General features: G+C 50.6%; 1 protein-coding gene across 1 annotated transcript; it reads right to left on the minus strand.

Moving 5' to 3' along the window:
- Window positions 1-8,618: 8,618 nt before the first annotated feature.
- On the minus strand, window positions 8,619-17,373 carry Ca7 (carbonic anhydrase 7). The gene is made up of 7 exons (XM_048355419.1): window positions 17,261-17,373; window positions 14,438-14,635; window positions 11,503-11,621; window positions 10,847-10,942; window positions 10,680-10,742; window positions 10,010-10,165; window positions 8,619-9,327 (listed from the first exon to the last, which is right to left on the minus strand). The coding sequence occupies exons 1-7, from the start codon at window positions 17,298-17,300 to the stop codon at window positions 9,205-9,207; spliced, it is 795 nt and encodes a 264-aa protein (XP_048211376.1). The 5' UTR covers window positions 17,301-17,373; the 3' UTR covers window positions 8,619-9,204.
- Window positions 17,374-21,828: the final 4,455 nt, after the last annotated feature.

Consider the following 21,828-nt stretch of genomic DNA (forward strand, 5'->3'; position numbering starts at 1 on the left):
CAATCATCAGGGAACTCCCAGAATTGCCTCCTCCATCCCTACACACACACACACACACACACACACACACACACACACACACGCATGCATGTGCACAATCCACTCTCCCAGGCATGGACGGCAGCTTGCAAGAGTGAAGGGTGAACCACCAGCCTTGGAGGTGGGGACTAGGAATATAGCTCTTTCAGATCGGGAAATCAGGGATGGTTCTCCTGATAAGATAGGCTTTGGCAGAAATCTGAAGGCATGCAGGGAATGAAAACATTCCTGGAGAGAAAAATAGCACAGAGACAAAGGTCTTGGCCTGTGGGTCAAGGGAAGGGTTTTATGACTATGGTTGCCTGTTCCATTCTCTAGTCCTTTGGCTGGGGCTAGACAGGACTTGAGAGTAGGCCCTGCTCCCTTGCTTCTATTCTTTCCCAAAAGGGTGCTATGTGAAACACAATTCCACTAACTGTCCTGAGAAGAAAGGCCCACAGCCCACTCACCATGCTTGGAAGCAATTCACCATGTACAGTGGCATAATAGAAGCTCTGAAAATCCTGCAGAAAAAGGAAGCCAACCCACTTTTTGCAGCATTTCCAAATGTTTCATGCTGAGCTCTGAAAGCTAGTCTCTTCTGATAGAGCCCATGTGTCTCCAGTCTTTGAGGTAAAAAAGCAGAGTCCAGAATCCGGAACTGACTTCACCAAGTTCCCCAGGGTTCTAACTATAAGCTTGTGGCTGAGAAGGGTCTGGACCTTGCTCTTTGATTCCCAGCCAAACCATTCTCCCGGAAGCTTCTTTATCCACATTTAGTTCTCTGATGGCCCCCGTTTGGTCACTTCAAAGCCAGGGAGAGATAGGAACATTGGTAATGGGAAGGCAGCCCCATCTCATGTTGCCTTTTTGTCTCATCATCCTAAGGAAGCCCCATGGCTGAAATAAGGCCTCCACTTCCTGGGTGCTAACAGTGTGAGAATATTTTTCCGAAACTGGTCCCCTGTGGGAAATACAAGGCTGATGTATTCAAAATATATCTGCACTTTCTTTCATCAGCCAATAACAACAATCAAATATTACAAACCACCCACTGAACACACTTCCTGGTAGAAGGCTGAGGATCCCATAGTATTGTTTTCCTCTCAGCCAAGGAACAAAGAGAACCTGTGGCCTTGAGGTTGATGTACGAAGTGTCCAAGCCCCTGATTACTCTACAGCTGCTTTTGCAAGAGTCAGGAGCCCCCTCTGTGTCATGTGGTGGTGCCCTGAGAACCCCAACACTACCATTGACTGGGTACATAACCCCTTTTCCCTATTTGTTGAATAGGGCAGCCATTCCCATAAAAGTTGTTGGAGCAGATACCCTCTCCAAGCTGTGTCAGCAAAATGAGGGTAGGGGAAGTATGTGGGTGTCGGGGTGGAGCTGCCCTCCTTTCTCCGGCTCTAGTGTTATTTCTGTCTGAAGAACTAGGACCCGAGACTGTAATCAGGACACATCCCCATCCCCAGGCTATGTGAAGACTGGGTCAAATTCAATCAGAATTTTCTCACACTAGCCTTGAGTTCTCCACATCTTCTCCCCTGCCATTCCTCTACCTGGAAAGTGCTCCTCTATGCTCCCAGCCTTTGAGGAAGGGAGGAGGATGGGGGCGTTGCCTCTGCTCCATACATCACCTTTCCCCAGATGGCACTAACCAGCTGCCAGCTCCACCCAGTGCAGGAGTCTCAAGTCAGCAGAGGAAACAAAGTCTCGGAGTTCCAGAGAAACAAGAGGACAAACAACAGCAAAACTAGTTCGACAAATAGTAACCTGCGGGACAGTGCAGTCATTCTCAACTCAGGTACATGATTGGCTAAAATAGAGGCAGAGAATAAGTTGCAGTTTTACATATGGCCACTAGGGGGCATAAACACCACAGGAATGCCTGAGTGTCTTAGAGCAAAGTGGAATAGGGGGACTGATTGACCACTAGGAACTGACACTGTCCACATTAATGGTGTCACCTCACCCCTCCTACAGGCCTCTACCCTGTCACTCTTCTCTGGTGCTTCTTCTAGTCATGACCTCCTCTCATTTCCATGGCAGAGAGCGTCTGGGGAATCTGGAGGTGGGAGGTTGTTACTGGCTGGGGAGATGTTGACATGTGGGAGTCCTCGAGGGTACTGTCACACAACAAAGGCTTGTCTGAGTCCTGCTTGATGTGTAGATGTCCCATGTGCTTGTAACCCATTAGTCAGCATTTAAACTTGTAGTCTTGCTCCATTTTATTTGGAAACAGGAGGTATATTTCTTTTTTTTTTTTTTTACAGCTTAAATACGTAACAAATTTTCTAAGCATGTAGTTACCATATACAACATCTAGGAAGGGTAGGTTGTACTTTGTGTTTGCTATGGTTTGTCCCCATCAAAGCCCACCGGAGGCTTAATTTCTCAATGCATAGGTGCCCAGAGGTGAGAAGACCTCTCAGAGGTCACTGGACTTCATCCTCAGGAGATTATTGTAGTTCTGCCAGTGCAGGTGAGCTGTGGTGAGAACAGGCCTTTCTAAAAAGTACACATGGCACTACCTTGCTCCCTGACACACCTGCCTGCATCTCTTTCCTCTTTCCACCATAAGTCAAAGGAGCAGGCGCTCTATAACATGAAGCTGAGCCAAGGCAGGTTCTAGACCATTACTATTTCAGCCTTCAGACTTGTCAGCTGGTTCAAATAAACTTCTTTTCTTTATAAATTACTCAGCCTTGGGGCAGGGGGTGGTTGGGAATATGGCCTAGTGGCAAGAGTGCTTGCCTCATATACATAAAGCCCTAGGTTCTATTCCTCAGCACCACATATATAGAAAAGGCCAGAAGTGGCGCTGTGGCTCATGTGGCAGAGTGCTAGCCTTGAGCGGGAAGAAGCCAGGGACAGTGCTCAGGCCCTGAGCTCAAGACCCAGGACTGGCAAAAAAAAAATAATAATAAAATAAATAAATAAAACAAAATAAATTACTCAACCTTGGGAATGTTGTGATATCATTTGAAAACACAGCATGATTGTACTTGGGATTTTATTGAGAGTTTTCCCTATCTAGGAAAATCATCTCACAAGACCAAGGACACGCATGTTCCTCTGTTCAGGTGCTGTATTATTATGAAATTTCTGGATATAGGTACAATCAGAAGACCGTATCACATCTTTAATGTCCTTGGGTCTCGGCATCGCCAAACTGGCAGACATTTATATTTATTAAACACTGCATTGTTCTAGGAATTCACACACAGTGAGACCAAAAGAGGATATTCTTAGAGGAGGAACACAAAGGTGCCAATGCTTATGTACCTCTGATGATATAAAACAATATTTATCAAAATGAACTCCAGGAAATGGGAGGAGGTACTACATTTTAAGCTGGGCCCCAGTGGCGTATGCCTATAATTCTAGCTTCTCAGGATGCTGAGATTCAAAGGATCATGGTTCAAAGCCAGCTGGGGCCCAAGAGTTGGAGAGACTCACCTCCAAAAAAACTAGCAAAAAGAGTAGGGATAGGCTGGGAATATGGCCTAGTGGCAAGAGTGCTCTCCTTATATACATAAAGCCCTGGGTTCGATTCCTCAGAAGTGGTGCTGTGGCTCAAGTGGCAGAGTGCTAGACTTGAGCAAAAAGAAGCCAGGGACAGTGCTCAGGCCCTAAGTTCAAGCCCCGGGACTGGCAAAAGAAAAAAAAAGGAGCAGCGTTGGAGGCATGGCTCAAATAGTAGAATGCCAGATGGAAGCAAGCTGAGCAAGTTCGAGGCCCTGAGTTCAAACTCTAGTACCGTCAAAAATAAATGAATGAATGAATGTAAAATAAAACAAAAAGCGACCACCAACATGAAGTGGTCACACCTGTAATCCCAACACTCAGGAATCTGAGGTAGGAAGATTGTGCGTTCGAGGCCGATCTGGGCTCCATAGTGAGACCTCATCTCAAAAGAATACAAACAAAGTAAGAGCAAAACCCCAAAACTACTCTTTGATAGGACCAAACCACAGCAAACACAAAGTGCAATCTACCATCCTTGTAGGTGGTAACTGAATTTTTTGAAAATTCACCATGTATTTAAGCCGCAAGAACATTGTGCTTCAGTGCTTCCCGATAACAATGGAGCAAGGTTGCTCCCCTGTTAGAACAACCCAGAGGGGCCTTTTGAACATTATTCGAGCATGACCTCTGACCTCAGGGATATCTAGGCTGGAGGCAGGTGCCCCAAAGCCCATAAAACTGGCTGCTGATGCCTGATTTGCCCCCATAAGTTTTTAGAACTGCCACAGATGCCAATTATAGCAGTTAGGTTGGCACTGAAGTCTCCACCCCCTAGCCTGGGGCCAAACAGTATTTGCATAGGTCTGTACTCCAAGATGCATAGAGGTGAGGAACTCCCCTTCAGGTCTTTCGCATTGTCCCCCAGAAACCACAGACTTCTGGATTGAATGCTAAGGCCAGACCTTCAAAGCCTTAGCTGTCCCCAAAATATCTTTTCAGCTCACCTGCCCCTATCTGAAATAACCCCATTAGAGCTCAGTTGTCTGGGGGGAGACAGGCTTTCCAGGCACTGAATTCTCTGATAGTGCAGGTCTCATCATTCGGGTCATGGTTCCCGGACTTGGATACAAGAAAAACATAGTACGCCTTTATTTTCCGTAAATCCATTCGATCTCGCTCAGAACCCCCAGTGGGTGAGGCTGGTGGGAAATTCAGCCCCAGCTTTCCTCTTGCAGTGATGGCTGAAGGTCTAGAGGTCTCTGTGGTACTTCCAGTTATCAGCGCCTACTAGTTCTCCCAGTCTCTCAGAGCCCTTTGTTATTGGGGGGTGGGGGTGGGGAGGTGTGCAGTAGCTAGGGCCTGGAGCTATTTGTTCCCCAGCTCAGCCCTAGGTCTGCCTCTGTCTACGAAATCTGCTTTCTAGCCTCCCACTGACATGTTTGACAAATCAGGAAACTGAGGCCTAGAGCCCAGTCATACACAAGAGAATTATTTGGAGCAGAGGGATCTTTCTGATACATGAGATTCTCCCTGTAGAACCCGAAAGAAGCCCAAGTGCAACTATGTACCCCTAGGCCTTCCTCAAAGTGCCTATCCCAAGAGGGTAGCGGGGTTGGAACAAAGGAGGCACTGGCTGACCCTCCCTTCATCCTGGAGACAGAAACAGTTGGGATACAGCCGGAGAGACTGAGATTAGACTCACAGACTGCCAACCTAGAAACTGCCAGTGCCCAGGCATGAATCCATCCTGCAGGGGAAACAGAAGCAGCCAAAGCTGGCATTTGTGAGGATTTGCAGTCAAGTTCCCCACTAGGAGGGAGATGTGGGCTGAGGGATGCCTGGAGTTTGCTGGGCTTCTGGAAGGATGTGCTCCATTCAAGCCACAAGCTGTTATGTCTGCTTAGCCCTCCTGGACTTCTCATGGCCTTGCGTGGAAAGGTAGACCTCTTCCCAGCATTGGAAATCCCCAGAGCTCCCGAGAGCTCACAAGTCCCCTGCCAGGCAACCTGTCTCAGTGAACATATTGGGCACAAGGCAGCCAGTCCTTCCTGGCTCAATGTCTGGCTCAAGCTGCCCACAGCTGAGGCTTCTGTCTTTCTCCTGGGGTGCCAGCTACTTTGTTCTGGTCCTCTCCTCCAGGGAACCCTCCCAGACTGATCAAGTCTTCTGAACCCAGCAAGACTCTTTCCTGACAGCCTCCAGCAGTCCATTCCTTATCAAGAATCTTGGCCTTTGTACAGATGGTACAGTCAAAGCCCTGCAGGGTTGGAGGACAGCAAAGGGGTGGAAACATTTCCTGGAGGAAAAAAGGCCAGGCCCAGGGAGCCAACTTGGCATCAAGTAGTCCAGACTATTTTTGGCTGGTCCTGGGGCTTGAACTCTGGGCCTGGGCATTGTCTCTGAGCTTTTGTACTCAAGGCTGGAACTCAGGGTCTTGCGCTTGTGCTTACATTTTTTTTCCCCTCAAAGCTGATGAGCTTACCACTTGAGCCACTTCCAGCTTTTTGGTGGTTAAGTGGAGGCAAGAGTCTGACTGACTTTTCTACATAGGCTGACTTTGAACTGCAATCCCAGATCGCAGCCTCCTGAGCAACTAAGATTATAGGCATGAGCCACCAGTGCCGAACTGACTTATCTTTATTCTGGCTTTCTGAGCAAGGACCTTGCGTTGTAGCCTGGGTTGGCCTTGCATTCAAGATACATCTGCCTCAGCCTCCCTAGTGCTGGGATTATAGGAATGTGCTATGATGCTTCAGCTCCTATTTCATTTTTTTTGTGTTTTTTTTTTAGTTATTGGAAAAGTTTAAACCATAGGTGGGGTTCATACTATGTAGTTCCCTTTTTTTTCAGAGGAGGAAATAGGCTTGAGTAAACCTGTCCTGCAATGTGTATCTTCTCTATCTGACAGAGTCCAAAAGGGATGGACGTGTTCAGAAAGGTATTGTCTCACCTCCCTCCCCAACTCCAGCTGTCACATGGCAGTCAGCTGTGATCCCTCCAGGCAGGGACCCTGCAGCAGCCTCCTCTGTAAACACCCTGGGAGAGAGTATCCATGGGAAGCTTGCAGGGGACTTATGGCTTTCAGGTGGTACTGTGGACGGACTGAAGCCTGTGTCTCTGGCCCAGGGCTACCACCAAATACACAGGAAAGAGCACCTTGGGGACAAGCAGAGCCCGTCTTGTTTGGGGTATCTCAACTGTCCCCAGCCTCACCCCAGGAGACACGCTTGCCCTGGATGATTCAGTCCTGGCCCCTTGAGGCCAGGTTTGCTGGAGGTATTTGGGATCCAGCGGGGACATCCCATGTGGGTAGAATAGGGTCAAATCTTAGGCTGTGATTAGAACATAAGGAGGCCACTTTGGGTTTTAAAATAGTTTTAAATTTAAGAAAATGAATTAAAGGAAAGAACTTAGGGAGTGAGAATTCTTGGCACTCTCAGGAGAGTTACAAAATCAGCTCCCACTTTCCAAGTCCTCTTCAGTGCCAGGTCTGTGGTGCCACCATCCCTAGGAGGGGTTGGATAAGGTCCCTGGCTTATCCAGCAGTACCCACCCAGGTGGCCACCATCATGCCATCTTTACCCCTGAGGGGGCCAGATGCTGTGGTTCCAGAGCAGAAGAGCAGTCAAGCAGATCTAGTTCAATTCCTGCTTGGCTCCTTGCCCCCATAACCTCTCCGAGCCTCATTCTCCCAGTCTGTAAAATGGGAGTGATGACAGTTCTTGAATCACAAGGAGGAAGCTGGACCTTTGCTGGGCATCAGAAGTTTACATTGCTAGCATTTCTTTTGGTGTCCCTACCCCCACCCCCAGCAGTCTGTCCTCCAGAAACCTGCCCCTCCCTTTGCAAGTTCCAGAATGCTGGAGGGAGATGGGAGCTGTGAAATCATAGGACAAGTTGTGCCTGGCTCTGTATCATCTTTGTGGGAGCAGCCTTTGCTGAGGGGGTCTTACCTCTCCTGTCCCCCACCTCCCAATGCCACTGTGGGGACCAGTTTGCCTGGAACATGGGCGTGATGGGGTAGGGAATCAATATGGCAAATCTCACCCCTTTACCATCCAGGAGGTCAAAGCTAGAGGCTTAAGGCCTAGAGGTGCCCTAAGACTTGGGAGCGCCCTTCTGGCATAGGGACAGCGACAGGATGATAGGCGTTATAGTCCTAAAAAGTGGATGACATGTCTCATCAAGCCCTGCCAGCACTGACACTCAACCTCCTTCCCAAGAGGGTTCAGATATACCCCTGCCCATCTGCCCTCAGCCCCATATGTCCCTCCATACCACCACCAAACTTGCATACCTCCTTGCTCACCCCTCTCACTGCTTCCTACCAAGTCTCATCTGAGTATTTGAAACCCAATAGTCAGCTTGACTAGGGGAGAGGCCCGCCAGGTACTTGGGTGAAAATTTAAGGAGGCACTCACTCTCAGGGTTGTGTAAATTACAGAATCCAAGACTAGATTTTTGTGCCTCCTTAAATTTTCCTTCTGGGACTGGTAAATATTATGTCCAATGTGGTTAGATCCTCTTAAGGTTCCCAGTCCATGAGGCACAGAGACACACCTAGACTCATACACAAACATATTCTCTCTCTCTCTCTCTCTCTCTCTCTCTCTCTCTCTCTCTCTCTCTCTCTCTCTCTCTCTCTCCAGTCCTTGCTCACTCCACCCCTCTGTCGTCTCCTTCCTGGCCACGAGCCTCCAAGGATCTTCCCCCTATACCAGCTTAGCCCTGCCTTCCTCGTGGCTCACCATTACCATATGAGATAGTCCCGGGCCCCACTCCAGAGCTTTGGGCCTATTGATCCTTTTCAGCTTCACAATCACACCAAGCTTTCACCTCTGAGCCTCACGTCTGCCCTTCCCTCTGTGGTTCTGGTCTTGGAATACTGGCTGGAATTTCATTCTTCTCCCAAAGAGAAGAATGCTTCCTTTGCCTATGCCTTGCCCTGTGTCTTGCCTTCCCTCTCCAGTCCTCTGCTCCTCCCAAGTGTGCTGGACCTCACTGCCAGCAACAGCACCCATCCCCTTGAGCCCCAGAACAGTACTGGACAGAGCATAGACACTCATCTGGTATTGGTTGCTTGGATAAATGAATTTATTTATGAACACATGGATGGATTATCACATAGATGGCTTTGGTGGCTGGGTTGGGGTTCAGGGAGATAGTATATAAGCTGTAGCCAGGGCCTGCCCATGGCAGCAGGTGGCTGGAGGGAGAAGGCCATGTCACCTGTAGCAGCCAGGTGCTATTTGAGTGGCCTGGTAGTGAGGTGGAAGCATGGTGGAGGCCTGAGGAGGAGGTAATGTTGAGAGGCGGCTCGGCCTGCCTTGGATTATTGCTTGAGTCTTTCTGGCAGTGCCAGCTGCCTATCCCAGGAGCTCAGTCTCATCCATCACAGTGTGAGCTCGGGTGGGGCCACTGCCACTGCCAGTGGGGAAGACAAGAGAAGGTTCCCAGGGAGCTTTGGGTCATGGAGAGCAGCCGCAGCCCCAAGCGTGGACCCTGCTCGGCTCCTATTCTTCTGCTTCCCCACCACCCAGGGCAGCTGAGCAGTGCCTCCCCATTGAGGGTCCCAACAAGAACCCCAGAGAGAGGGCAGCTGAAGGTGGGGGGAGCACAAGACCCCCCAGGCAGAGAGCCTCAGATGGTTTGGTGTCTGCTGACATGGAAGCCCTTGGGAAGATGGTGCCCTTGTGGTGGGCTGGCAGGTGAGCAGGTCAGGCCCTGAAGGAGGCTTTCACCACACGGCCCTTCAGTGGTTGTGGTGGCCGGAAGTTGTTCACCATGTGGATCCTCTCATCATCCTCTGAGGTGAAAAGCAAGCTCCGGAATTTCTCCATCTTGAGAAGACAGGAAAGATGCTCAGGGAAGACACTGCACTGTTGTTCTCTAGGAAGTCAGATTCATCATCTGCTACCCTCCCCACCCCGCCCAATCCAGCCATTTCTGCCCTTCTTTCAACCTGCCCCTGGGCCTCACTATCCCCACTTTTTCTCTTCTTGAGACATCCATTTTAGTCAATTATTCCTTCCCTAAAGGATCTGTGAACCTGGAACTGCTTCACCTGGTCCTAGTTCCAGCCCTGAGTAATGTAGTTAAAGTATCCAGGTAAATGCAGCATTCTGAGGGTAACAGTAAGGACTGGTCCCAGGATCTAGGCTGCTTCTTTCCCTCCTGTGTCTGGATCCTCATTGCCCTCATGACCAAAAACTGAGCTGACTCTAACTAAGAATTAAAATGTCGCCCAATGTGCCTGTAATTCTAGCTATGCCAAGAATCAGAAATAGGAAGATCTCAGTCCAAGGCCAGCCTGGCTAATAGTCAGAGATCCTAGCTGAAACACAAACTAAAAGCAAAAGGACCGGGGCATAGCTCAGGTGATAAGAGCATTTGAGCAGCAAGCATAAGGCCCTGAGTTTGATCCCTAGTATGGGGGAGGGAGGAATGGGCTAAAGATGGGAACCTTGATGGGTGACACAGGCTGGACTGGGCTCCTCCACCTGGGGCACAGGGCAGACTCACCTGCTTCTCAGAGATGCTAATGGGCTCTCGGAGCACAATCCAGGTGACACTCTCACTGAGAGGGGGTGTGGTCAGGGAGCCTGGGTAGGTCCAATAGTGCCGGCTGACAGGCAGGAGACTCTTCGGGTTGAAGCAGCTGAATTGGGCCTTGGTGCCCTGACAGAGTGTGGACACAGAAATCAGCACAGATTTCCTGCCAGGACTAGCCTAGCACCCATGACCACCAGTAGGATTTGGTTTCTTCTTGGTTCACTCATGCAAATTATAAGCAAATGGCTGTGACCCCAGGTGCCATACTTTCCTAGCCTGGGCTGGGCCCTCTGCAACTGCGTGTTAATATGTAAAACCGTGGTGCTGGGGACACACTGGTCACTATCTGTGCTTTCTTCTCTTTGGTTGCCTTTCTCAGTGCCTGGTGGACCAACATTTGTGGTGCCAGGTACCTTATGAATATATTATCAAGCTCTGCCCTGTTGCATGCTGGGTACCTGTGGGACTATGGCATGGCCCTGAGGGGCTGATGCTCACCCTAGGTCTCACCGAGGCTTATCACCAACTTAGAGACGTGAATGGGCCCATTCTCTTAGCTAACTTCTTCTTCCTTCCCCACAGAGCTGCTCTGGACTGGGGACCAGGGAGGTGGGGAGATGCAGTGACCCCCTGGACTTACCTTAAACCGAACCATGTAGAGTGCATCTGTTAGACGGTTCATGCTGGGGTGTTCGTCTCCTGTCTGTCAGGGAAATGCTAGTGTGAGCCCAGAACCCTGCACCTTAGAACAAGGGCTTGGCCAGACCTCCCTTGTCCTTCAGGGCCCCAGGGGTACCCACCACTCACCTCTAGGAAGACCCCGACCACAGCCAGGCCATCGGGGGCCGAGGCCGCCTCACCAAAGGTGCTGTATTTCTTGGCATTCCAGTGAACCAGATGTAGCTGGAAGGTCAAGAATGGGTCAAGCCCGGGCTCAAGATTCTGGTGGGGGGGGGACCTAGGGGAGCCCCCTGAGAACCACAGATAGTATTTTCTGCTCTGGGTCCAACTCTGCTTTAGATCCTCCAAGAACCCACAGAATCTGGCTTGGGCCCTGCTCTGCAGTGAACTAGCTGTGACCTCTATGGCTCTCCAGCATGAGACGGTGGGAGGAGAAAGCTGCAGCTGAGTCCCAAGAGTATGCGGAAGGTCTTCAATGCCTGGGGAAAGGCGTTCTGGACAAAGGGAACAGCAAAGACGAAGAAGCCAGGTGTGGGTGAGGGGTGTATCACGTGCAGTTCAGTAAAGAAAGAGGGGAGAGGAAGAGGAGGCCTTGAGCGCAGACTCAGCTCCTGAAGGGTTGCCAAGCAGGGCATGTGAGAGGGAACAGAATAGGCCCTTCCAGAAACTCCTGGATGCACAGTCCAGGACAGAGTAAAGGCGCCTGGCTCTTCCAAGCCCCTCCCTCGATGGCCTGGAGCCTCTTCCCCAGGCAGCAGAGGGATGCGGGGATGGTCCCTTACCTCGCTGGGGAATGACTTGCCATCCACCGTGTGCTCCGAGCCCACATCGCGTCTCTTGCCCCAGTGGAAATGAAACTGCTTGAGCCGGTAGGGCCCCTTCAGGGGGCCCCCAGACACTGCTGTGGGCAGAAGGGGCGTGTGGAAGGATGAATAGCCTGTCAGATGGCAGTGCCAGGACCTGGGCAGCAGCCCAGGGACTACATTTTTCATGTGGAAAATTCAGTGGGTTGACAGAGCATGGGTCAGTCCCACCAGCTTTCACAGTTCATCTTCTGGGTCAGTGCTGGCAGAGACTTCTGGGCGTGATAGAGTACGGCTCGCCATTGGGCCATCCTCCCTCCTCTAGCCCAATTCCCTGCAGAAGCCCTGGGACCAATAGCAACAGGCCTCCCACAGCTGGAACCCTGACCAAGCTGAGGTTGGAATGATTGCTTTGTATAGTCCACCTAGCAGCCCACAAGGGAAACAATCTGTTATTCACCTCTGTTTTATAAAGGAAGAAACTGAGGTACCAAGACGGAAAAGCATTTGCCCATGGCCACACAGAAAGGCACTGAGCTACATTGTGAACCGACATCTCCTATAGCCAGAGACTAGGTCCCTAATCATCACCTGTGTCCTTAGAATATGACTATTCCAGAGCAGGTGAGCTCTGGAGGATCCCTATCCTTTTTCCTAACCAGGCCCAAGTACCCTCAGGGCAAACTCTTGCACAAATGGCTTCTTAGGAGGGTCCCACTTGTGCTAGCTTTGTGAGTTTCTCACCTTGATAGCCCCCGTGAGCTGGGGCCATGCACAAAGCTTCTGGGGACTGATAGAATTTCCAGCTGAAAGAGATCTTGCACTGGAGTGGCCCAGTCAGGCCTGAATGTGAGCCTTTGGATCAGGTGACAGCCCAGGCTCAGAGTTCCACTGGGCCCTCCGTAGTGGCTGACCCAGGCAGGGTCTTGCACCCTGCGAGCCTCAAGGAGGAGGAAGACAACACAATCCAGAGGCTACTTTTTGTTGTCTTTCCTTATATAAGAAGCAGGGCCCATCTGTGCCACAAAGAGGGCCCTGTCTGGGCCCATGGCTTTGGGCAGGACCCTAGTCAGGCTGCCCCGCCCTGACCCTCTTGTAGGGGTCCACCTCTCTGAGTTTGTCTCTCCTAGGAACCCACATGGTAGTTGATGTCTCAGAGAAGGAACCACCCACTCTGACCCCTTGGGTTTATCTCTATGGCCTCCTCCCTCCCTCTGACCATAGAGTGCCCTGCTAGTCACTCTGTGGGGTTTTGCTGTTATTTAATTTGGGAGGAATCAAACCCAGGTCCTCACACAAGTTAGGCCACTACCTGAACTATGTTTTCAGCCCTTTGGTCTGACAGGGCCACACTAACTTTACCTGCCGTTAACTGGTGATCCTTCTTCTTCAGACTCCCAAGTAGCCAGGATTATAAGTATGCACCACCATACCTGGCTTCTGCCATTCACTGAATTCACTATGTGTTTGGTGTTCTGCAAGCCTCAGTGCACTTGACTTCCAGAGCAACTATGCAGAGCCATGTCGGTTTGTCTCTTTCTACTGGCTCCCTGACTGATCAGGTCACAGCTCTACTTCTGGCTTTTTGGTAGTTAATTGGAGATAGGAGTTTCACAAATTTTCCTTCCTGAGCTAGCTTTGAACTGAGATCCTCAGATTCAGCCTCCTGTGTAGCTAGGGTTAGAGGCGTGAGCCACCAGCACCAAAGGAGCACAAGGAAATGTTTGCCTCTCTTTTTTGAGGGTCTGCTAGAGGTCCTCTCTTTTGAAGAAAGAATTATAGCTGTTCTTTCCCTTTTATCCTAGCCTACCAGGGATCTCAGGATACAGAAAGTAAGATCACTCTCCTTACTAAAAGTCTAACTTTCTTTCCTCCTCATCTCTCCATTCTGGGTTTTCTATTTGACAGCTAGGTTCTTCTGCATATTTTTTTCATTGTGTACGTAGAGGGGGTGGTGGAGAGCAAAGAACCGGACACTTCCTTACATAAGAAGCACTAGCACTTTCTCTCCCCACCCCACTCCACACCCCCACAGCCTGCTGTATGGACAAAATTCCTTCACTAAAAAGCACTTCTGAGGGGCTGGGGATATGGCCTAGTGGCAAGAGTGCTTGCCTCATATACTTGAGGCCCTGGGTTCAATTCCCCAGCACTACATAAACAGAAAATGGCCAGAAGTGGCGCTGTGGCTCAAGTGGCAGAGTGCTAGCCTTGAGCAAAAAGAAGCCAGGGACAGTGCTCAGGCCCTGAGTCCAAGGCCCAGGACTGCCCAACAACAACAACAACAACAACAAAGCACTCCTAAGGCTTCTACTTAGGAATTTATCATAAGAATTCTTACCACTGACTCCAGGACTAGAGAGGCCTTAGAAGGAGAGAGCATGAGTTCCCATGGGCCCTCTGTAGCCCAAGATGGTAGAGACCTTGAGGTCAAGATGAGAGAGACATTTGAGCTTGCCCATGGCCTTCCCCGGCTCACAGAACCTCCATTTGCCCATCTGAGAGGTGGGTTTTGGAGAAGACTAAATGCACCACATGAGAGCCTGACACAGAAGTCTCAGTCCCCTCTTTTCCTTGCAGAACCAGACCAGACACCAAGGGCAGGAGGGCTTGTCCTTACCACCAGCCGGTCACTGATGGGCAGAGAGGAAAACCAAAGCTGACTTGAAGGGCAGGAAGGGAATTAGCATATCTTGAGGATCTGCCTTTGGTGACACTTCATTTTTCAATTGTCTCTCTGGGTAGAAAGTCAACCTTATTCCTCTTATATTATGCACAAGGAGACTGAAGCTCAGGCCCCGGGCTTTGCAGCTGGTGAGAAGTGGAGCAAATCTGAGTTCCTGAGCCCATCCCATATGGGGTCAGGACCCTGGGTGATGGGGAGCAGGGCCAGGCTTTGGCAGCAGTCACTTACCAGTTCTGTCGTCACAGTCATTGAAGTCTACCTGGACGGAGTGGCCATTGTTGGAAATGCTGAGGGACGTGCAGGCCTCATAGGAAAGTTCCAGTGGCTGCAGGTTGGGTGAGTACACAGCCTGGCTGGATATGATATTGATGGGGGATTGGCGGTCTCCCTGGGCAATGGGGTACAGCTTGTGCCAATTTGAGGGTCCTGCAGGTAGAGGAGGGGCAAGGACTCAGGCTCACATGCCCAAGGAGTCACATAGCCCCAAGTTTAAATCCCAGCAATACTGGAATGTAGGAAATGCTGTGTGTGGGAAATGACTTCGGTAAAACTCATCTGCTGATAGGAGGCCCCGGGAGGTAGTGCATGGAAGGGAATGTAACACAACTGTAGGCTCAAAGGCTGTTCTAGGTAATTAGTTCTCCCTGCCCCCTTCCCCAGCCTCCCCAACACACACAATCAGGGAAGCCCACGGGCATCAAATATCTCTTATATGATCCTGACAGGAATTTAACCTCTTTCTGTACCTTGAGCAACTTAGTAAAAACTAGATATCTGTGATAACAACAAAAAATATCAACCTAGCTTTGGCTCTATAACACATATTTATTTGCCTCTCATATCCAACTTGTAGAGAGTAGTTTGATGCCCATGTCACAGATGAGGGAACTGAGGCTACTCACCCATACATACACATGCATACGCACTCACTGATATAAACACAGAGCAGGAGTGGAGCAGCAGTGGCTCATGTCTATAATCCTAGGTATTCAGGAGGCTGAAATCTGAGGACAGAGGTTCAAATGCATCCCAGGCAGGAAATTCCCTGAGACTCTTATCTCCAATTAATTAGCAAAAAGCAGGAAGCAGAACTATGGCTCAGGTGGTAGAGGGAGAGCCTTTAGTGAGAAAAGCTAAGGGGCAGTATCTAGGCCCTGAGTTCAAGCCCCCATACCGGACATATTCCTATGTGCACACACATATGTACACTGAGCTGTACTTACCAAGCCCCAAATATGCATGTGTCTATACACACACAGCCGTGCTAACTATATCTGACCCACGCATACACATTCTCTCACATAAACATCTCTTATTGGAAACCCAAGTTTGCACAAAGGGACCACAGCAGAAAACATGCCCATGCATACACCCCCGAACACACACACCTGCACACCCACCCACGGGCGCCCACCACCTGCCTCCCAGAGGCTCCATCTGCAGCCTAAAGGCTCAGCATCTCCCTGGGGAACATCCTGAGATGCAGCCTATTTTTAGAGCTACTGCCGGCTGGTGCTTCTCCCCCCTTTTTTGGCTTCTTAAGTTTTCCCGAGAAAACAGCAGCAGGTGCCGACAGAGACAGAGCCATGTCCCCAATGGATGACTCAGAACCATGGCCCGGCCCCTTTCGGTTATTTTTGAAGTCCTGTGAGCTCTGCCTCATGCTGGCATCTCTGTCCTCTGTCTTTCCCTCCCTCATTGCCCCTAGACTGGACAGCCCAGGGCTGGTTGGATGAGGCGCAGCCGCTTGAGGGTAATGAGGCCATAGGGCATAGCTACAGGATGCTGGAGGCTCAAAGCTGGTGGACAGGACCGACAGGAAAGGCTAGACGTTGAGGGCAGCCTGTGAGGAAAGCATCCAAAAGCTAGCCCCAGTCCTGCCAGGGAGAGAATGGTCTTCCCTGGGCGGTCAGTCTGGCCCTTCTCTCTTCGCCATCTCCGCTGGCTTTTGTCTGACTGTCTCTGTCCAGCTCCTACGTAACCAGATCTAGGGATTCCCTTACAAAACATGCTTCTTTGTCTTTGAGGTTCCCCAGGGAGCCAAGCACTCGCAGCACTACTCCCTAACTATCTCTGGGCCACTGCAACTTCCTGGACCCCAAACTATAGCCCAGGACTCCCACTCACTCTCATAAAGTGACGGTCTCTCCAGGAGAAGTGGGGCGGGAGGGACGTTCTGGCCCTGGGTACTTGCTCTTCTCCCCACCCCCTCCTGCCCAGCCGAGATCTTGGGTATTCAACGTCCACCTCAGCGAAATAGCAACGCCCCTACCCCATCCCCATCCCCATCCCCATCCCCGCTGGGTAAGAAACAACTGGAAAAGGAACCGACCTGTCCCAGACCTACACTCAAGCCAGCTGGCCCACCATCTGCCTCTTCTCCCTTCCATTGCATGCTAAGGAAACTGAGGCAGGATGGAAGATCTATCTTCACGATCAGACTAAGGAGCGGATGCTCCTCCACAGGGCATCCCGCGCTTGGGTGTAGACGCCTCGACCAGCGTGCGTCCCCATGCGCCCCCTTCGCTCGCGCTCACGTACCAGCCGGGCACCGCAGCTCGGACACTTGGGCGGGGAAACTCTCTCCCGGGGGACACCGCGCCCTTGCCCACGCGGAGCTCAGCCCCCCGGAGGTCCCCGCATACCCGCCGCGCGCGCTCCCCGCACAGACCCCGGCGCACCGCGCTCCGCCGCGGCCGGCCCCCGCCGCCCCGGGCCACCTCCCCGCGCGGCGCACGCCGTGGCGAGCGAGTGCGGAACCAGTGCGGGGCCCCGGTCGGCGCGGAGGCGGCGGCGGCGGCGGCGGCGGGAAGCGCTCAGGCGGCCCCAACGTTCCCAGGCGCGGGCGGCGGGGGCCCCCCCACCCCAGCCCCGGGGGCGCAGCCCGGACTTTGCTCAGGGCGCAGGGGAAGCGCAGCTGGGGCCGGCTGGTGGGCTCTGGATGGAGAGAAGGGTCCGGGTCGGTCCTGGAGCGTGGGCTCGGGAAACCCAACCCGGAGTGCAGATCTGAGCGAGTCCAGCTGGGTGAGAGCCAGCGGGGGCTGCGCCTACCGTCCTCCTGGCCGTAGCCCCAGCCGTGGTGGCCGGTCATACCGCTGCTGTCCCCGGCAGGCAGTCGTGTACCTGCCGGCTGGGCTCGGTCCGCTCGATCGGGCTGCGGCTCTGGGCCCGCTCCCTGCCGCGGAGCAGCCTCTTAAAGCGGCTGCGGGCGGGAGGAGCGGTTCCCCGGGGACCCGCCCCCCACCCCCTAGCAGGGAGAGAGGCTGGCCCTACCCCCCCCCCCCACTTCGCCCTCCCTCCCGCGGGCCCACTGATCCCCTTCTGTAAATGCGAGGTCAGGAGGAGGTAAACCGCCCCCTCCCCCGCCCCCCACACTCCCTACCACTCTCCCTGGGGTCCAAGATACTGGCCATGCAGCAAGCTGCAAGACTTCGCCACATTGCATTTCCTACCCAAGCTTGTCCTTGAGACACAAATGCCACCACTGACACCTGGGCTGAGTCCTTGGGGATGGGGGTGGAGGTGGGGGGTGTGGAAAATCCTCCTTACATTGCAAACCCAAGTGTCCAGAATAGAGCTTTGCCTGATGGCCAGACGTGGTTCACGGTTCACAGTACTAGACCAAGCTTTGCCAACACCCACGACATGAAATGCTTACATTAGCCATATCTGACAAGAGATTGAGGCCCAGGGAGGTGAAGCGACTTCCCCAAGGTCGTTTTGCCAGGGGATGAGAGATTCTGTTGTAGTTTGTCTCACTTCACATAAGATGGACGCTTTGCCACATCCCTTTGGTGCTGAAGGCTTGGGAGTCCTGTGAGTATAAGGGTCTAGGGCCCTGGGGTACATGGAGGTACAGGACTGGGAACCCAAACCCTTGGAGGAATGGCCTCAACCAATAAGCTTGGAGACAAGCAGACCCATAGACAATGGCTGGCTTTTCCCAGAAACCAAGTCTTGAGGCCTTGCCTTCCACTCTCCTTTTGTCTTCTCTGCTGCTTCTTCCCTCCTTTGGGGACTCTGCATGTCCTTCTACAGTTTGCCCTCTGTCCTCTCCTCCTATGACCTTCAGAGCACCAGCTGGGAGCTGGGGTTTTTGGCTCTGCACTCAGCCTGACTGCCCAAAGGCTTCTAACCCAGCAGCCCTGGTCCTTGCTGTGCCCCTGTCCTGGTATGTCCTCTGTCTTCTACCTACTGATTTCAGCCAGCCCAGTCTGATTCATCTTAGCATGTGGCTTTGTGCCAAGGATAGGGCTTATCTCTGCCTAAGACTCAGCAGGCATTTTGGGGAAGACTAACAAATGAGTGGATGGAAGGATATACAAATGATCCCACCCAGGGCCCTGTATCCAACAGGAGTTGAAGAGCCACTGGAAGAAAGTCTATGACTCCAAGTCTAACCAGGGAACACTATTTCAGGCCTTCCTCTTGGTTCACCTTAGGAAGGAATCTGTTGTCCCATCTACAGGGTTCTACAACCTTTCTGTATCTCAGTTTCCCTCTTCTGGTTCCTGGGATAGAGGAAATTGGCAGCTAGTCATCTGGGCCCATGTTAGCGACTTCCCAGGCCTTCAGAGATGCCTTTCTCTGGCCCAGGAACTCTATATAAATCTGACCTGCAGGTAGTGATATCAGATGACCCATGACAGAAATGCAGGGGGTGTGGTCCTCAAAGCCAGCAAGTGACATAGAACCCAAGACCTTTGAGGCTCCAGATCTGGAAACAGCCATCTACAAAGTAGCAAGACAACGGCATGGTTTGGGGGAAGGCCAACAGTTTGATTCCCCGAGTTAGCCAGTCACTTTTCTCCTGGGGGCACTGCAATACCCATCAGCATCTTTTGCCCTCCCAGCAATCCAAGCCTTTGCCATATTTATTTATAGTACTTTAAAAAATCAAATTGGATTTCTTTGTATAGTTTTGCATTCAGCTTCATCCCTTGCAGTAACCCTGGGGAGATTTCTGCCTCATTGTACAGATAAGAAAAGAAAGACTCAGAGGAGTTAGGTGAGGGGCTAAGAGTATACATTGAGGGACAGAGGAAGGATGAAAACCTAGGGCTGATGGCCCCTCGTTTGACATTATTTAGGAAGTAGATTTCAGATTTGCTTCTTATTTGTGTATGTATGCAAGTCTTCTGTGAAGAGAAGCTAGGGAAAATGTTGTACTTCCAGGGAGGGACCAGAGTCTGGAAGGGAGGGGAGGATACAGCAGGAAGAATAGTATTTGACTTTTACTTTTGTACCTTCTGAAAGGATGAAGAGGCTATGTAGCCAGTTACCTCTTTAATATCCAAATAAAAATCCCTCCCTTTCTTTTCTGCCTATAGCCTGTCTTCAACCATTTCCTTCTAGTGCTGGGAACTCAGGCAGGTAAGAGGAGCTGATGACATCTACCCATCTCAAGCGAAGCTCCAGTTGCCCTTGCAGCCCACTCAGGTCAACCTGGGGCAGCCTATGCCCCCACTCAGATGATACCAGTTTCAATTACATGCTCTCTTTAAAGCTGAATTGATTTCTCTGCTTGAGAGTTTATTCTTTAGTCTCACTGGCGTCAGTGGCTCCTATTTTTCACTATTTACAGGGGAGGATAGGGATGTGGGGACTATTATAAAGTGCAGGGGGAGGAGGGCCTGAGCAGCTTGCAAAGCCATGCTTCACTTATCAAATAACCTCAGCCAGAATTCACTTCCCATATTTTGAGCAGTATCACAAGGTGATGAGGGGACAGTCTCTGTCTTGCCTAACTCATGGAGATCCCTGTGCATACCCACTGAAACAGCAGATGTCCAAAGCTGCACCAACAGGCAGAATCTTGTCTTGTTCTCACTACTTGTTGTATAGAGAGCCTATTGGCCAGGTCAGAATCCCTGTTTAAAAAGAAGTTTGTGGGGCTGGGAGTGTGGCATGCATGTATCCCTGGGCTCTATTCCTCAGTACCACATAAACAGGAAAAGGTGGAAGTGGTGCTGTGGCTCAAGTGGTAGAGTGTTATCATTGAGCAAAAAGAAGCTCAGGGACAGTGCCCAGGCCCTGAGTTCAAGTCCCAAGACTGGCAAAACAACCAAACGAACAAGAAGTTTGCTAGCTGGGCATCAGTGAATCATACCTGTAATCATAGCTACTCAAAAGTCTGAGATCTGAGGATCACAGTTTGAAGCCAGTTCAGGCAAGAAAGCCTGCAAGACTCTTATCTCCAATTAAGTACCAAAAAGGGTTTGGCTCAAGTGGTAGGATGCTAGCCTTGAGTAAAAAAGCTCAAGAGCACCCAGGCCCTAAGTTCAAGCCCCAGGACCAGCACACAAAGACAAAAACAAAACAAATAACAAAAAACTTCTTAGGGCTGGGAATGTGGCTTAGTGGTAGAGTGCTTGCCTATCATACATGAAGCCCTGGGTTTGATTCCTCAGTACTACATAAACAGAAAGCCAGAAGTGGCACTGTTGCTCAAGCAGTAGAATGCTAGCCTTGAGAAAAAGAGAAAAAGAAGCTCAGGGACAGTGTGTTCCCAGGTCCTGAGTTCAGGGCCCAGGACTGCCAAACACACACACACACACACACACACACACACACACACACACACACATCACCACCACCACCACCAACAACAACAACAACTTTCAAATACCGTGTTTTCAATTACAGTAGTTACATCTATTTGTAGAAAATTAGTAAGAATAAAAATGTCAACACATAGAGAAAATGTTAAATTACTGTCCTGTTACTACCCAAGGATCATTGCTGCCAACAGTTTAGTGACCATTATATTAGACTTTTCTGCTATGCATGAATGAACAATCAGGATTATATAGATAGCTTTGTGGCCAGATTGTTTGTTTTTTACCTACTGCCTGAAGTAAGTATTTCTCTGCTTGAGTAGCCTTGGAGAAATTAGCACACTGCTCTGACATAAGTGTTATACCTGCTTTCACTATTGAAAATATCCTTATTTATATATCTTTTCATGTGTCTGATGATTTCCTTTGGATAAATCACTAGAAGTAGATTACCAAATTAGATAATATGTACTTTGCCAAGTAATATATTTGCAAGTGTAGGAAAGATGGAAGAAGTATTTCAGAAATTTATTGTTTCATTCAGCAAGCATTTACTGAAGACTTATTATGGGTCAAGTACTGGGCCAGACACAGGTGACCCAGTTGTGAATGTTATAGACCTGCGGATGTCTCACAATGCCTATGGGGCTAGGGAAAAAGGCAAGAAGCAGCCAATGAGCACCAAGGGGAGAAGGGCTAGGATGGTCAAGGACAGGTAGGAAAGACTAATGATCAAGCCCCATGAGGTATCGGGACTCATTTTATTTTTTGGTTGGTCTCCCATATTGTATAAGCTACTTGAAACTTCTCAGGAGTCCATAGATCCAGTCTCTTCTGGCTGATACCAACTGGGATGGATAAAATAACAAACCTGAGTTGGAGGTCTGGCCAAATCTGATGGAGCACTTCTAACTCATTATTTTTGTATTTCCTTCTTTCCAAGGCTCTACTGTCTATGTTTAAAGCAGGGTAAGGAGCAGTATCAATTGTATCAGATAGATGTGAGCATAAGAAGCAATAAATGTCAAGATCCTACCTGACATAATAAGTGCTCAGAAAACA

Source organism: Perognathus longimembris, chromosome 10 (assembly GCF_023159225.1).
Source record: "Perognathus longimembris pacificus isolate PPM17 chromosome 10, ASM2315922v1, whole genome shotgun sequence".
NCBI classification, from domain to species: domain Eukaryota; kingdom Metazoa; phylum Chordata; class Mammalia; order Rodentia; family Heteromyidae; genus Perognathus; species Perognathus longimembris.

Coding starts and splice junctions, on each gene's coding strand:
- Ca7 (XM_048355419.1), bottom strand. CDS start 17,300: ATGACCGGCCACCACGGCTGGGGCTACGGCCAGGAGGACG. Junction 10,943..11,502: donor GCAAGTCATTCCCCAGCGAG/GTAAGGGACCAT, acceptor TTGACCTTCCAG/CTACATCTGGTTCACTGGAA. Junction 9,328..10,009: donor TTAGCATCTCTGAGAAGCAG/GTGAGTCTGCCC, acceptor TGTCTTCTCAAG/ATGGAGAAATTCCGGAGCTT.